Source organism: Emydura macquarii, unplaced genomic scaffold, assembly GCF_026122565.2.
Source record: "Emydura macquarii macquarii isolate MOO-44397 ecotype Brisbane River unplaced genomic scaffold, CSIRO-AGI_Emac_v2 contig_3530, whole genome shotgun sequence".
In the NCBI taxonomy this organism is placed as follows: Eukaryota; Metazoa; Chordata; order Testudines; family Chelidae; genus Emydura; species Emydura macquarii.
Genome location: NW_027133667.1, coordinates 4091257 through 4104197, shown reverse-complemented (window position 1 = coordinate 4104197; position 12941 = coordinate 4091257). Strand labels below are relative to the sequence as shown.

At 48.2% G+C, this 12941-nt stretch overlaps 1 protein-coding gene across 2 annotated transcripts in view; it reads left to right on the top strand.

Annotated features, from left to right (window-relative positions):
- The window catches only part of DENND2A (DENN domain containing 2A), an 85051-nt gene extending 73080 nt beyond the window's left edge, over positions 1-11971 (top strand). For both annotated transcript variants that reach the window (XM_067536252.1, XM_067536251.1), the window contains exons 15-20: positions 4649-4826; positions 6308-6349; positions 7935-8052; positions 8903-9142; positions 10427-10513; positions 11220-11971. In XM_067536252.1, coding sequence (XP_067392353.1) covers positions 4649-4826; positions 6308-6349; positions 7935-8052; positions 8903-9142; positions 10427-10513; positions 11220-11251 — 697 coding nt within the window. In that variant the 3' untranslated portion in view covers positions 11252-11971. The remainder of the gene's footprint in view (positions 1-4648; positions 4827-6307; positions 6350-7934; positions 8053-8902; positions 9143-10426; positions 10514-11219) is intronic.
- The last annotated feature ends 970 nt before the right edge of the window (positions 11972-12941 follow it).

Sequence of the window (12941 nt, the reverse complement as noted above, 5' to 3'; positions counted from 1 at the left end):
CATTAATTAACAAATGAAGGAGAATAAATTAATGATGGTTCAAAAGTAGTTGAGATACCAAACTTTTAAAAAACTCATAAATCACTATCTAGTGTGTAATTAAATGATGGATCTTAGCAGCATGGATCTATAATGAACAAATTTTGGCAGCCAAATCTTGCAAACTGTTCAGACTGGCTTGGGTTTATGTTCACTGAAGGATCTCTTTTATTTATCATAACTAAGTTGGAAGGAGGTTTCTAGTGTGTAGCTGTAAGGATTTGAGAGAGTAAACATCACTTCAATAAAATTCACTGAGGTACTCAAGTTTATGAGACTCTGCCCCCCTGAGAAATATTAAAGAGTAAGTACAAAAGGAGCTAATATTACTTACCAGTTGGAAAAGGACACACAGCTACAAAATGGCTGCTTGAGGGTAGTCGTAGCTTGGATCTCCACCTACAAAGGACCAGCAACTCCTCAGAAGGTATTCTGGGAAATAGGTCCTAGAAAAGTGCAACCCTGGGGAGATTTGGTAAGATCAAGGCATTCACAGCATTTGTATGTAACAGCCTATGTAGACCTACCTGTAATTTGACCCAACCAAAATCCATTGTAAGCAAAGGAAAGATTCTCACAAGTGGGATTAAATGGAAGAATAAATGGCCACACTGGGATACTGCCTTTCACTAAAAAATTAGAGCATTGGAAAAAATGGGGAAGTTTAAAGTGTAATTTAAACAATATTTATGATGAGGCAGCATTTACTTACTTCTTCACAGCAGGGGAAGATTCCAGGTGGTCATTCTGTCTTCAGTGCTGCTCTTGCCGCCTGAAACTTTCAAAACTGGGCTGTCTGTGAGGATAATTATCCCCTGAATGTGCTTAAGGCTGCTGTTAGTGTGCTGTCTATTAGTGTCATAAGGAGCTTGCTCCTGCCTTTTTAACGTGTTAGTGTGAAGGTGAGGGACAGATCATGGTGAAAGCTGCAGCACCTGCAGACTGAGCACAGAACCTGCTTGGAGTTTACTTCCACCTGCTGAACCTCTTTGTTTTTTCAAGATTGAAAAGTGCTGCACGGCATCCAGCCCTGCTATTGGCTCTGCCACTGCTGCATTCCTATTGGCTGAGCAAAGATGAGGCCAGTGAGGGGATGAGGGAAGAGGAGCCAGCAAAGTGATTAGGACAAATGCCAAACCCTGCCCTTCCTAAATGGTGCCCCTGCCCTAAGCACGAGTAGAAGCTCATTCAGCTACATGCAGGGATATTGGTTGTCTTGGGCTTAGTCCAACCAGCCATCTCTGGCTCCTTCCTCCAGGAGACTCTTCTTTCCTGTGCCTGAAAACAGCCTCTGGTCCAGCAACCCTTTGTGGTTCTTTCTCAGGGTTCCCCCTTTTCAGTCCTTCCTTAAGCTGGAATCCCCAGCTCTGCTCTTTGGAACAGGGCTGCATGAGTTAGTTCCACCCTTTCTCCTTACCCAGGAGCCGCCCCAGCTCTCTTCCCTGGAGCTGGGCTCTGTTAGTCAGATTTTGTGGTCCTGCCTAAGCAGACTTCCTCAGCTCGCCCTTCTGGAACTGAACCGCCGATGAGTCAGCTGTGGGACCTTCACCAGCTTTATCCGCTGCTGGACCAGCCTTTTCCCACTGGCGTCTCCTGCTGTCTACTCTACTATGAGAAAGGAGACAGCTTTTGTGCTGTTCCCCTTCTTTCAGCTCATGTCAGTTGCTTGGGGGAGCGGGGAGCCTTGCCCCGCTCTCTCTACAAGGCTTCTGGCTCTGTGTCCTTAAATAAACTGTAATGGGATGTCCTCCCAAACGCTTCTTATTCCTGGACCACTTCCTTTCTCTAAGTGTCTTCCAGGTCCTTGTATATTTAATCAGACCTTTCACCCTCTTAAAGGGCCACTCCATGGGATAGGGTGGGCTGACTTTTACACACCATTACCCTTAAGGGACGGACAATCTCGTCACAAATCTCCTGTGTCCCTGCTGGGGACTGCAGCTGCGTGAACAATGCTTCATGGTCAATGGTGTCAAAGGCAGATCTAAAAGAATCAGCACGGACACCAGCAGGAGATGACAAACCAAAAAGAGCAGCACATGCTCCATGCTGTATCCAGGTCTAAAATCAGACTGATCAGGGCCCGGGCAGTCTGAGCACTCAAGAGTTGCTTTTCCCTCTTCTCCTTAACCTCAACCTGAAGCAGAAGGTTAGTGAACAGATGATAACTGATAGGATTCCCAGCCTGGAAATGGGGATGAGTATCATTTCAGCGTGACGTGCTGCTAATCTGCCACACAACAGGGAGGCATTGACAGTCTCCGCAAATAACGGACCCCAGTGTCTTCCTACGAGATTTTAATCATTCTAAAGCACCGAGGTTCCATTTTGCAGTTGAAAGGCTGAAGTTCCCCAAATACATCCAGTCAGCCTTATATTCCCATTTAAAATGGTAGACATGCTCTTGTTACAAGTTTGCTGTGAATGAACGTGATCAAACAACGACAATTTTTCTCTCTCACATTGTTTGCCTTGTGCAATCGACAGGACTCTGTGGGTAGTCAGTATCGCTATCTATGGTTGGTGCAGGCCTTGCAACAGGGGACTTGCTAGTGACAGCAGAAGCATAGGAAAAGAGGAGGTGAAGGGGCAGCAGGCTGGAATGTGCACAGAGCGCGGGAAGTGGGCAGGAACATAATTTAAAGGGTGCTCCATCAGAAATGTCTGGGTTTTTTACAATTGTCAGTTAAAAACAAATCAAGTTGACAGTGTCCCTTTAGGCAAGGAAGTGGAACTCTGGGCCTCTTTTATAAAGAGAGGCTCCCTCCATAAGGAAGTCCCTGGAAGTAATGCCCTAGAATATGCTCTTCACCTGCTAGTCACAGGTAAAGCCTAAATAATAATAAAAAACCTAGCTCTGATATAGCACTTGTCATTAGTAGATCTCAAAGTGCTTCACAAAGGAGGTCAGTACCGTTATCCCGATTTTAAACTGAAGTGTTAAATGGATTCCTCTCTCTCCCCAAGCATCAGAATTCACTTATCCCCTGACTGACTGGCATGTGCCTCTGGATAAACTGCTCAGCGTCCTTCTTCACCTGATAGCCCAACAACAGAAGTCACACTCTGCCAAATTGAATTTATCCAGTGGAAACCAGCCAAAACCTGTGGACCAACCATGATATTCTCCTAAGTCTGCTCTAGTGTCATGCTGGAGGGACTCAAATTTACCAGACTTAATTGGAGAAAAAATCAGGCCTTACTTACTTTCTGAGTGAGCTCAAGGCCACATCTACCAAACCCTCTTCTCTCTCTCATTACAAGTCAGCAACAGCTGCCAGAGCCACATTTCTCACTGTAAATTCTCCCTGTGGAGTTTAACACAAGCCAGCTGTGAGTGCATTCCTGGCCATGTGATTCCTTCAAGCCAGACTAGCCTTTCTCTCCTCCCCCATTCTTTCAAGAGCTGGATGCTAGTAAAACCGAAATGACGTTATGTACACAGCTTGTTATGGCGAGCCTCCCTATCCCCTGACATACACAAACGTTTCCAAAACCAAGAACAGATGAGCAGCCAGCGTCCCGCTGCATGCTCTGCATATCCCCGTGAAACTGACCGCATGCCCCGCCCACCTCTCTTTCCAGCGCTCTGAAGGGTTCTCTGGCCAAACCTTTTTGGAATTTGTCCATGAAGGAATTTTCAGCAGAGTCACTGGTAGCATTTGAATGGGAAAAGCATAAACTATATATCCCCTACTCTAGCCCCTCAGGGTTTATCTCTACTGCAATCAGGAGGTGTGATTTCAGCACATGTACGCATCTAGCTAGATCAAAGCTAGCTCAAGAACCAATAGCAGTGAGACTGCGGCAGCATGTCTGGTCACTCGAATATGTGCTCCGGGTCCCGGACAGGGTTGCACTCAGGAGGCTAATCCATGCTGCTGCCCGACGGCCATGGCTACAGTGATTTTGTTACTGAAGCTAGTTATTGATCTAGCTAGATAAAGGCAATTTGGGTATGCCTACTCCTGATAGTCACACTTCCCAACTGCAGTGTAGACAATACTCGCAATCTCTAGTCCCTCCCCACCTTCCTCTTGGCTCAGCTGAGCCTTCTGGGGCACTGTCCTGACCAGGATCTTTATGATAGGATACTATTTTGTCCTGGTTTCTATAGGGTTTTTGGTCTGTTTCCCGTTTTCTCTGAACCGTTCATCATACGTGCGTTGATACCCTTTTCCCTGAAGCCTTGTTCTTCACTGAGGTGTACGCCGAGTGTCAGAAAGCGAAGATGGTGTTAATTAAAGGGGTGTCCCAGGGCTGGGAGAGAATTAAGCATCAGTAGAAGCTGTGCCTTCAACATTGTATCTTTATTCTCTAAAGAAAACAAAGCTGCACAGTTAGCCACCTCTGCCTGTTCTTGCCAGGCATGCACTGTAACAGCAGCCACCGGAGTCAGTGGAAAACTGCCCCTTGTCATGTGACAGAGGAATAGCTTTTGGTAATCCTAACCCATGTCATGTGCCTTTAGACCAGGAACTAAAGACTAGGGAGAAGAGTTGTGGGGGCCCAACTTGAGACACCTGAAAGGGGCCTGGTTTTTCTGCAAGTGCTGAGCGCCCACCTTCTCCCTTGCCTCTACCGCTATGTGTTTTGTGTTGTCTTCTAGCACCCTGTCAAAATGTTGCCATGCCATGGTGGCTCTCCTCTACCCCTTCACCTGGCAGCACACCTACATCCCCGTCCTGCCACCTTCCATGATTGACATTGTGTGCTCACCAACCCCCTTCCTGATTGGCCTGCTCTCCAGCTCACTGTCCCGCCTCAAGGAGCTACCAGTGGAAGAGGTGAGCCATGAACTCATACGAGACTGTTGTTTTTAAAAGCCATGGCCTTTGCTGCACTGTGTCGTCCTCTCGCCCCGAAGGTTTGCCACTTAGACCCATTACATTGTGTCATTGCTTTAAGGCAGGGTGGCATTGTAACTACCTGTGGCTGTAGAAATACAGCTGTTCCAGTTGCCAGCGAACTGCGTCAGGAATAGAACCTGTAACCTTGGGCTCCAAAACACACAGGCTGCTACCTAGTGAGCAGTGACGGTACCACATTCTGGTAGGGGGAACTGACGTAATGGCCTTCATTTTGCTGCCTGTCCCACAGGGAGTTGGTAGAATCGCTGCAGTGGTGATTTTTGCTGGTGGGGTTTATTATTAAAAGTTTTGTTATAGTTATATTGCTGCCAGGATAGCACACCTGGTGAGTCAGTTGCTGAGTCTGTCATATTTTAATTGTTTTTTTAGAGTTTGTCCAGGGCCTGGGACCTTCTGTCTGACTGACTGTATTAAACTGTTGTCTTTTATCATATACTTAGATTTCAAGCTCTCTGGAACAGGAACCGTGTTTTTGTTCTGTGTTTGTACAGTATCTAGCACAATGGGGTCTAGTCTGTGAAGTAGGGCTCACAGATGCTACCACAATATAAGTAAATAAATAATCACTATAAGCAGACCCGTAATAAATGAATAACTCCGAAAAGGACTGATGAGTGGAGTGTGAGGGCAAACACACACACACACACAGAGTGACGAGTCATAACATTCTCAGCCTCGCATCCAAAGTGTTCCTAGACTCCAGTGCAGAAGAGACAATGGAGCCCCTTTGGTGGGCTACGACCTTCTGCCCATTAATGGCACTGCTGGTGGTGAGGTGGTAAAGGAAATAATCTTTTAAAGATGAGCTTAGATCAGAGACCTTGTTTTCCTCTCCACTTCACACCTGTTCTGTAACTACCAACACTGTTCATACAGAGCTGATCTTTGCAAAGCAATTACTTCCAATATTCCTGGGGCGATGAGTTCCACAGGTGACACATGATGAATTTGAAATTTTTTTTAAACGTTGTATTGTTTGTTTTGTGAGATAGAGTAAATTCTGAATAGGAGCACACGATAAATCCCCATATTATTTTGGTCACTCACTCATCCTTGGCTGTATAATATAGTCTGGGGCTTCTTTGTAAGGTTTTTAGCTTAGACAATAGATCTGATTGTGTTCTAGTTTAAGGGTTTGGGATGTTTGGGGGAGAGGTGAAGGCAGAATATGTTCAGGAGGGTTGTAGGACAGCTTCTTTCAGTTCAAACTGTCATTTTGTGGCTTGTGGTGAAGTGGTCAGAAAACCACAGCAAGGGCCCTGCTGTTGGCCAGTATTTTATATCGCCTCCTGCTGCTGTGGTTCTGTGAGAGGGGAGAAGCTTTCCTTGAGAGCCAGGAAGGCTTGGGATTATCTCCAGTGACAGGAAATAATACTTCCCCATTCTCTCCTTGGTAGGTCCTTGTGGTTGATCTTGTTAATAACCGATTCCTAAGACAGGTGAGTAGAGCTGTTCCATATGGGGATTTTTCTTCCACTTCCTTGATATCTTTTTGCCTTGACCTGTATTTGTTTATTCTGCTTGGCTGGCTGGACCAGGAGCACCTGCATTGACACAGGTCAGGAGGCAGGATTTGATGGCAGGTGCTGTTTAACAGTAATGTCACTGGGCTCTGTGCACGTTGCACCTCAAAGAATCTCGAAGCACTTTCTAAATTTTAAGGTATTAAACCCTCCCTAATCCTTGTGAAGTAGAGAAGTATCATTTCCATTTTACAGATGGGGAACTGAGGCACAAGGCCCGTATAAGTGTGTTGTCCAAAGCCACGGACAAAGGCAAAGCTGAGAATAGACTCCAGAGTCATGTGCTCTAAGCACTGGTCAGCATTACACCCTAGGATCATATCTGCAACGTCCAATGAGGACTGGTCTTACTGGATCTTTCAGTGTTTGTGTTCATCAGTCCCTCTCATGTTCCTCCCTCTAGTCTTGCATTACCGGACCGTAGTGGGAAGCCAATCAGTGGGAATCTGGCCATCAGTTTGCAGGCTAATATGCCTTTGGATTCTGATTCCCTCTGATCTGGAGCAGAGGAGCATGAATTCTGGGGAGTCCGGGAACATATTCCTAGACCTGGAAGCCAGGGACTGATTATCAGGTGGCTTTGTTTGTTTTCTAAACAGAATCCAATTCCTCTGAATCACAACCACAACCCAAAGAATTCAGGCTAGGGCAGGAAATCAATCTTCTGGTTAAGACATTGGATTGGTTCACGAGTGCTGGGTTCAACTCCCATCTCTGCCACAGACTTGTTGTGAGACCTTGGGAAAGAGGCTTAGTCTCTTGGGGCCACAGTTCCCCATCTCTAAAGTGGGGATTTTAGCACCTCCCTCCCTCACAGAGGTGCTATGAGGACAACGGCTGTTTCTTATCTTTTAGTACAGTTTTCATTTGTCAGCTGCCCTGGCTACATAGCCCTTAAATATCTCTGCCCACGCCCAGCAGCTAGAGTGTGGCAAACCCCTCCCTTCTGACTCCCAGTTCTGTTACTGCTCAGTCCGTCTCCCACTGCCCCCTGCATGTCACTGTCTGAGGCGGGGGCGGGGAGGGGTTGGAAATCACTGAGCCACAGGCAGATCTCAGCCCAGCAGCTGTGCCTGCCAAACTGCTTGCTGGCCTTGACCAGATGACTCTTGCTCCTGATATTATCAGAGCAACACCTAACCTCCAGAGAGGCAGTGGAGACAGGGGTGGGAGCCTGGGAGACATGATCTCAGATTGAACAGCTGCAACGAAAAGTTAAAGAGCTGTCCAGTGCGAGGTGTGTAGCTGGGAGAGGCACCCCTTTAATATTTGTAGAAGGGTTTGACAGCCCTGAATGGAAGGTGCTGGGTAAGTGCCCAGTGTTGTTGTTATTCTTCTCCGGGTTTCGTAACAGATAAACGTCAGCGTGCCCTTCTGTGTCCTTGCCCAATCTCTCCCTGACTCCACATGAGAGAGAAATGCAGGAGAGAAATGCAGGTTCCCAGAGCCAGCGCAAGCCCCATCCTAAGAAGGTGCCCGCGTGTGTGCTTGTGTTTTCTAGATGGAGGACGAGGACTCCATCCTGCCTCGGAAGCTGCAGGCGGCACTAGAGCACATCCTGGAGCAGAGGAACCAGCTGGCTAGCGACAGGGAGGAGGGCCCTCTGAATGGCAAACATGGTAAAGCCCATAGCCTGTTGGCTTGTTTGCATCGGGTGGGTCTGGTGGCCCTTTTTCCACTTCCCCAAAAGGGACTCTTTTTTCATCTCCTGGCCCCAGTTTGAAGTGAAGATACAGTTCAGTGGCTAGAACTATCTGAGGCTTTGCTAAACTTTCCAGCACACTAGTGACCTTTGCTGACTATGTGATTAGCTGCCATGGTGTCACCTCTGCCTGCTGCCTTGTACATCCTTCCTTCACCCCCACCCTATCCACAGGGTAGCTGCCACACTCCTTCTAGCTGAGGATGTCGCTTTGGTATCAGTCCTGTGAGTAAAGCCTTCCCCTCCAGCCAGGTGGAGCCTGCGGGCCCCCTGCAGTACTGCCAGCGTGGGCAGGGGTGAATCGGTAACATGCGATAAGGTCTCCCACTTGGCAGTGTGCGTCACTAACTGCTACACTCAAACAGCACCTGAGAGTGGGGGTTGATGAGGGGCACACTGAGGATCTGCACCGTGTGGAATCACCAGCCAGGGCTCTGCAACCTACGTAGTGCTTGTATGGGAGCACTGGCAACTCACTTCCAGCTTTTTAGTGGAAAAGTACCTGTTAACCTGCTCTATCTCTGCAGCTGCTCCTCACACCCAGGCCAATGCAGGGTGCAGTTTCTAAAGAGGCCAGCAGGCATCAGAAACAGGGCTGGTAAGGTGGTGTGGATTGGAACCACAGCCAGGAACGCAACTTCAGAGTAAACCAGTGTGTGACCCTTCCCGCCCCGCACCTCCTTATAATTCCACCACCAGCACCACCGTCACCTCTCTTCTCCCTCTTCTCTCTCTCCTCTGCTTCTCCCCCCACTCCTCTTCCTTAGAGTCCAGCCCCTTGAACGAAGTGGTATCTGAAGCCTTCGTTCGTTTCTTTGTGGAGATCATGGGCCACTACTCCCTGTTCCTGACCCCCAGCGAGCGAGAGGAGCGGACCCTGCAGCGGGAGGCCTTCCGTAAGTCCGTCTCCTCCAAGAGCCTTCGACGCTTCCTGGAGGTCTTCATGGAAACCCAGATGTTTGGGGGCTTCATTCAGGAACGGGAGCTGCGGAAACAGGTGGTCAAAGGTTAGGGGCTCTTCTTGTTCCATGCAGGCTTGTGGAATCTTTGTCATCAGTCTCCTGGGAGCGGTGAGAATAGCATCAGACAACGTCATCTCCCGGAGCAGCACTGGCTGTAGCTCTGGAGTGAGGCAATGATCATGTGCTTTTGAAAGATTGCAGTGACATCCCCTTTTGAGAGAGATGTGGCCTGAATACAGACCTAGAAGCCAATAACTCCTGGGTTCTGTTCTTAGCCTCTCTCTCTCTCTCTGGTCTTGGATAAGTTACTTAAATTCTCACTGCCTCAGTTTCCCTATCTGTAAAGCTGGGGAAAGTATTATTTACCTGACAGGAGTGCTTTGTTTGTTTTTGCTTTTAGTGTTTGTCAAGTGTTTGAAATGATGAGCTTTGTTAATGAATGCTGGGAAATAGTGGCCATTTAGGGGTGCTTCACCGGATTCTCTTAGGTTGTGAACACCTTCTCATGATGCGTTAAGCAGCATAAGTAGCTGGTTGCCCTTCAATTCCATGTCGAGTTTACGTGAGGGATGTTATAGAACTAGCGTTAACTCCAGTGTATTGATGTATATGTGTTTACTATCGTAATGCCTTCTTCTAGGGATAGGCATTTAAGGGAAAGGTGAGTAGAGGAAGAGCTGGATGGGTTGGATGTGACTGTTGTGGCTATTTGGGGAAATACAGACATTTGTGTAAATGTCCATCGTTCTCAGAGCTGCTTTTATCATTTCAGTCTTAACTACTGTCCCATGGCCTCTAAGGTGCCACTAACTTGAGGGGCTGTCTCATCCAAATCTCTGGTCAGTGCTGGTTGAGCAAGCTCCTCAAAAGATCTAATGATCACTGGACATTGGACAGGTCAAAGGGACCCAGGCGTTTTTCCTAGATGGTGATAATGTGGCCCCCAAATGTTAATTCCCCCAAGAGCCCCGTATTCTAGTCTCTGATCTCTCCATGTCAGAGTGATCAAGAGATTCCTCTTGAAAAGATTCCTCCATTCCCTCCATGAAGCAAAGATGATCAGTCTGGCTAGTCATGTCTGCACAAGGAAGCAGTGTGGCCTACTGGATAGAGCACTGGACTGTGACTCAGGAGACCAGCTCTGCCACTGGTCTACTGGGTAACCTGGGGCAAGTTAATGTCTGCTCTGTGAGCTGCAGTTTCCTCATCTGTAAAATGGGGATAGTGGCACTGACCTCCTTAATATAGTGCTTTTAGCCCTGCTAATGAAGAACAAGGTATTATTATGTATTTGGAACCAAAAGGATTGTGGGGTTTTTTTGCCGACAGGTCTGTTTGAGGTACGTGCCCAGGAGTACCTGGAAACGCTCCCCAGTGGGGAGCAGAGTGGAGTCAATAAATTCCTGAAAGGACTAGGTAAGATGCTAGAGCAACCATTGTCTTTTCACAGTGGTTGTGTGGCACGTTACTCTTGACAGCAGTTCAGTGATCTGGCAACAAAGATGCTATTTGAAGTGGCGCCACTCTCCAAAGGGTTGAATCTGGTTTCCCCCAGTATGTTCCTGTGATCTGTCATGGGGCCTTCAGTTAGTTAGTGGTCAGTGTCGGGCCACATATTAATGCACTTGTATGTCAGTGGTACTGGGAGCTGTATGGCTGGGTGGGGGATCAAAGTCTGGGCCCTGAGCTCCCAGTGGTGTCGTGAAGATAAATCTATGAACAGTTTTGAGGCGCTCAGCTATTGCAATAGCGTAGGCCATATAAGTACCTAGGGGGACAGAGAGAAAGAGGGCTGGAAGCCCTTTGAAAGCAGAGCATTTAACTCCCAGCTAAGGGGAAAGGAGGGAGAAGGCCTTTCAAATCACCTCTGTCTGGCTGACACATGCAGTGCTATTGTGACTGACTCCAGGAGGAGCCACTTCCTTCCTTGGAGGGGCTGGGAGAGGAGAGAGGCTCTGGAACAAGGTCCAGTATTGCGGGGAGAGGGAAGGCGTAATTCAAGGGCAGCAACTCCACCTCCATCCTTGCTCCACTTGGCTCTGGGGTGAGAGATGGAGCTAAGACTTTCTCCATTGTATATTTCACTAGGTAAAGGCTGTTTTCCTCACTTCATCTCCTTCAGGTAGCAAAATGAAATTCCTCCACAAGAAATAAGAGTCACGAGCGCCATCGATCCATAGAAATGAAGGAGTTTACAATTCAGCAGATACACAACGAACTGTTACCAACCATTCCCATTTAGTCAACTCCCAAGGAGGTGACAGCCCTGGGAGCCAAGCGCTGGAGGCAGAAAGGCCAGGGTTTGCTCTTGTGTGAAAGTGGCCCCGTGAGATGAACAGATGGCAAGAGAGCAGCCTGGAGAGGCCTCTGGACTCCTACAGTAACATGCACTGGACCAAGCACTCTATACTCTGCATTAGCATTTTGCAGAACTCCAAATGGATTTGATTTCTTAGCTATTAAACTTTTTTTTTTCTATTTATATTGGGGTTAGGAAAAATATTAACCATTGACACATGCCCTGCCTCCTTGCCGAGTGGCACTGCTGGATGTGAGAATGGGGACTGGCGGAAAAGGTCATATTACCCCTGAATTGAGCTGGCGATGCTGAGAATGAAGGACAGAGGCCGGGGAGAATCAGAGGAAACATATGAAAATAGATCTTGCCGAAGAAGGTGTGCAGGTTGTGCTTACGAATGAGGGAAGGCGGTGGAGGGAGAACCACTAAATCTACTGAGAACTTGATGTGCCAGCCAACTAAGCGACCGCTATGCTCTGCAAGGTGGCTGTACCACATGGAGAGGCCTTTCCTTGTATAGTGTAAGTGGAGAACTTCTCATAATGTAATTAAAAATGAGTAATGTAAAAAGAAAATGAGTTGGGAATTTTTGTTGAGAACTACAGATTTTTCTTTTTTGACCTGCTGCCTCATTTTGTATGTAGGCCAACAGGGCCATCTAGTGGTCAAATGGAATAGTTATGTTTATCCACCCACACACCTAAAGGCTGGTCTACACTACGCAGTTTGGTCGACATAAGGCAGCTTACGCTGACCTAATTATGTCAGTGTCTACACTACAGACTTTCTCCAGCCCATGCAAGTGCCGTACTACACTGATATAATAACCCCACCTCCACAAGGGGCGTAAGGCTTATGTCAGAGCTGGTCTACACTAGCTGACTTTTTGGCAACAAAACGGTGCTGATGTACACACTGCAATGCTCCCCCTGCCGACAAAACTCCCCTGCTTTGGCGACAAACTAAAACCACCTCGTCAAGAGGCGTAGAGCTTTTTGCGGCAAAGTTAAAGCGCCAACGCGTCAGTGTAGACGCTGTGCACCGTAACTGGGCTCCAGGAGCTATCCCACAATGCCCACCCTGGCCGCTCTGCTCACTGGTTTGAACTCTGCGGCACTACCCTGCACTCCAGCTACACAGGCTTGTGCCCCTTCCCCTTCAAAGCCCCAGGAAGTTTTGAAATCGCTCCGCGTGGAGAGCTCACACAGCCACTGCCCAGCTGAGCAGGCCGGCTCCTGGCAGCAAACCGGCCCGGATCCTGCCTGGACTGCAGGGAGTGGGGGGCAGGGAATCATTCTGGATCTGTGGGGAGAGGAGCCGTGGGAGAACTCCGAGGGAATCAATCCTGCTCTCCTATGGCAGACATGCAGGCAGTGCCATGCTGCTGCTGGGGGAGCGAGGAGAGACTCCTGCTGTGCTGTGCAGAGCCAGGGAGGAAGGCAGGGGCTGTTGTCGGGGTGTCCCCTCGCCCTGCTGGTGTACAGGTCTCCACTGAGCTGGGGGGGACAGAGGGACACCAGCTATCTCTGCACCAGCTTCTGCCTC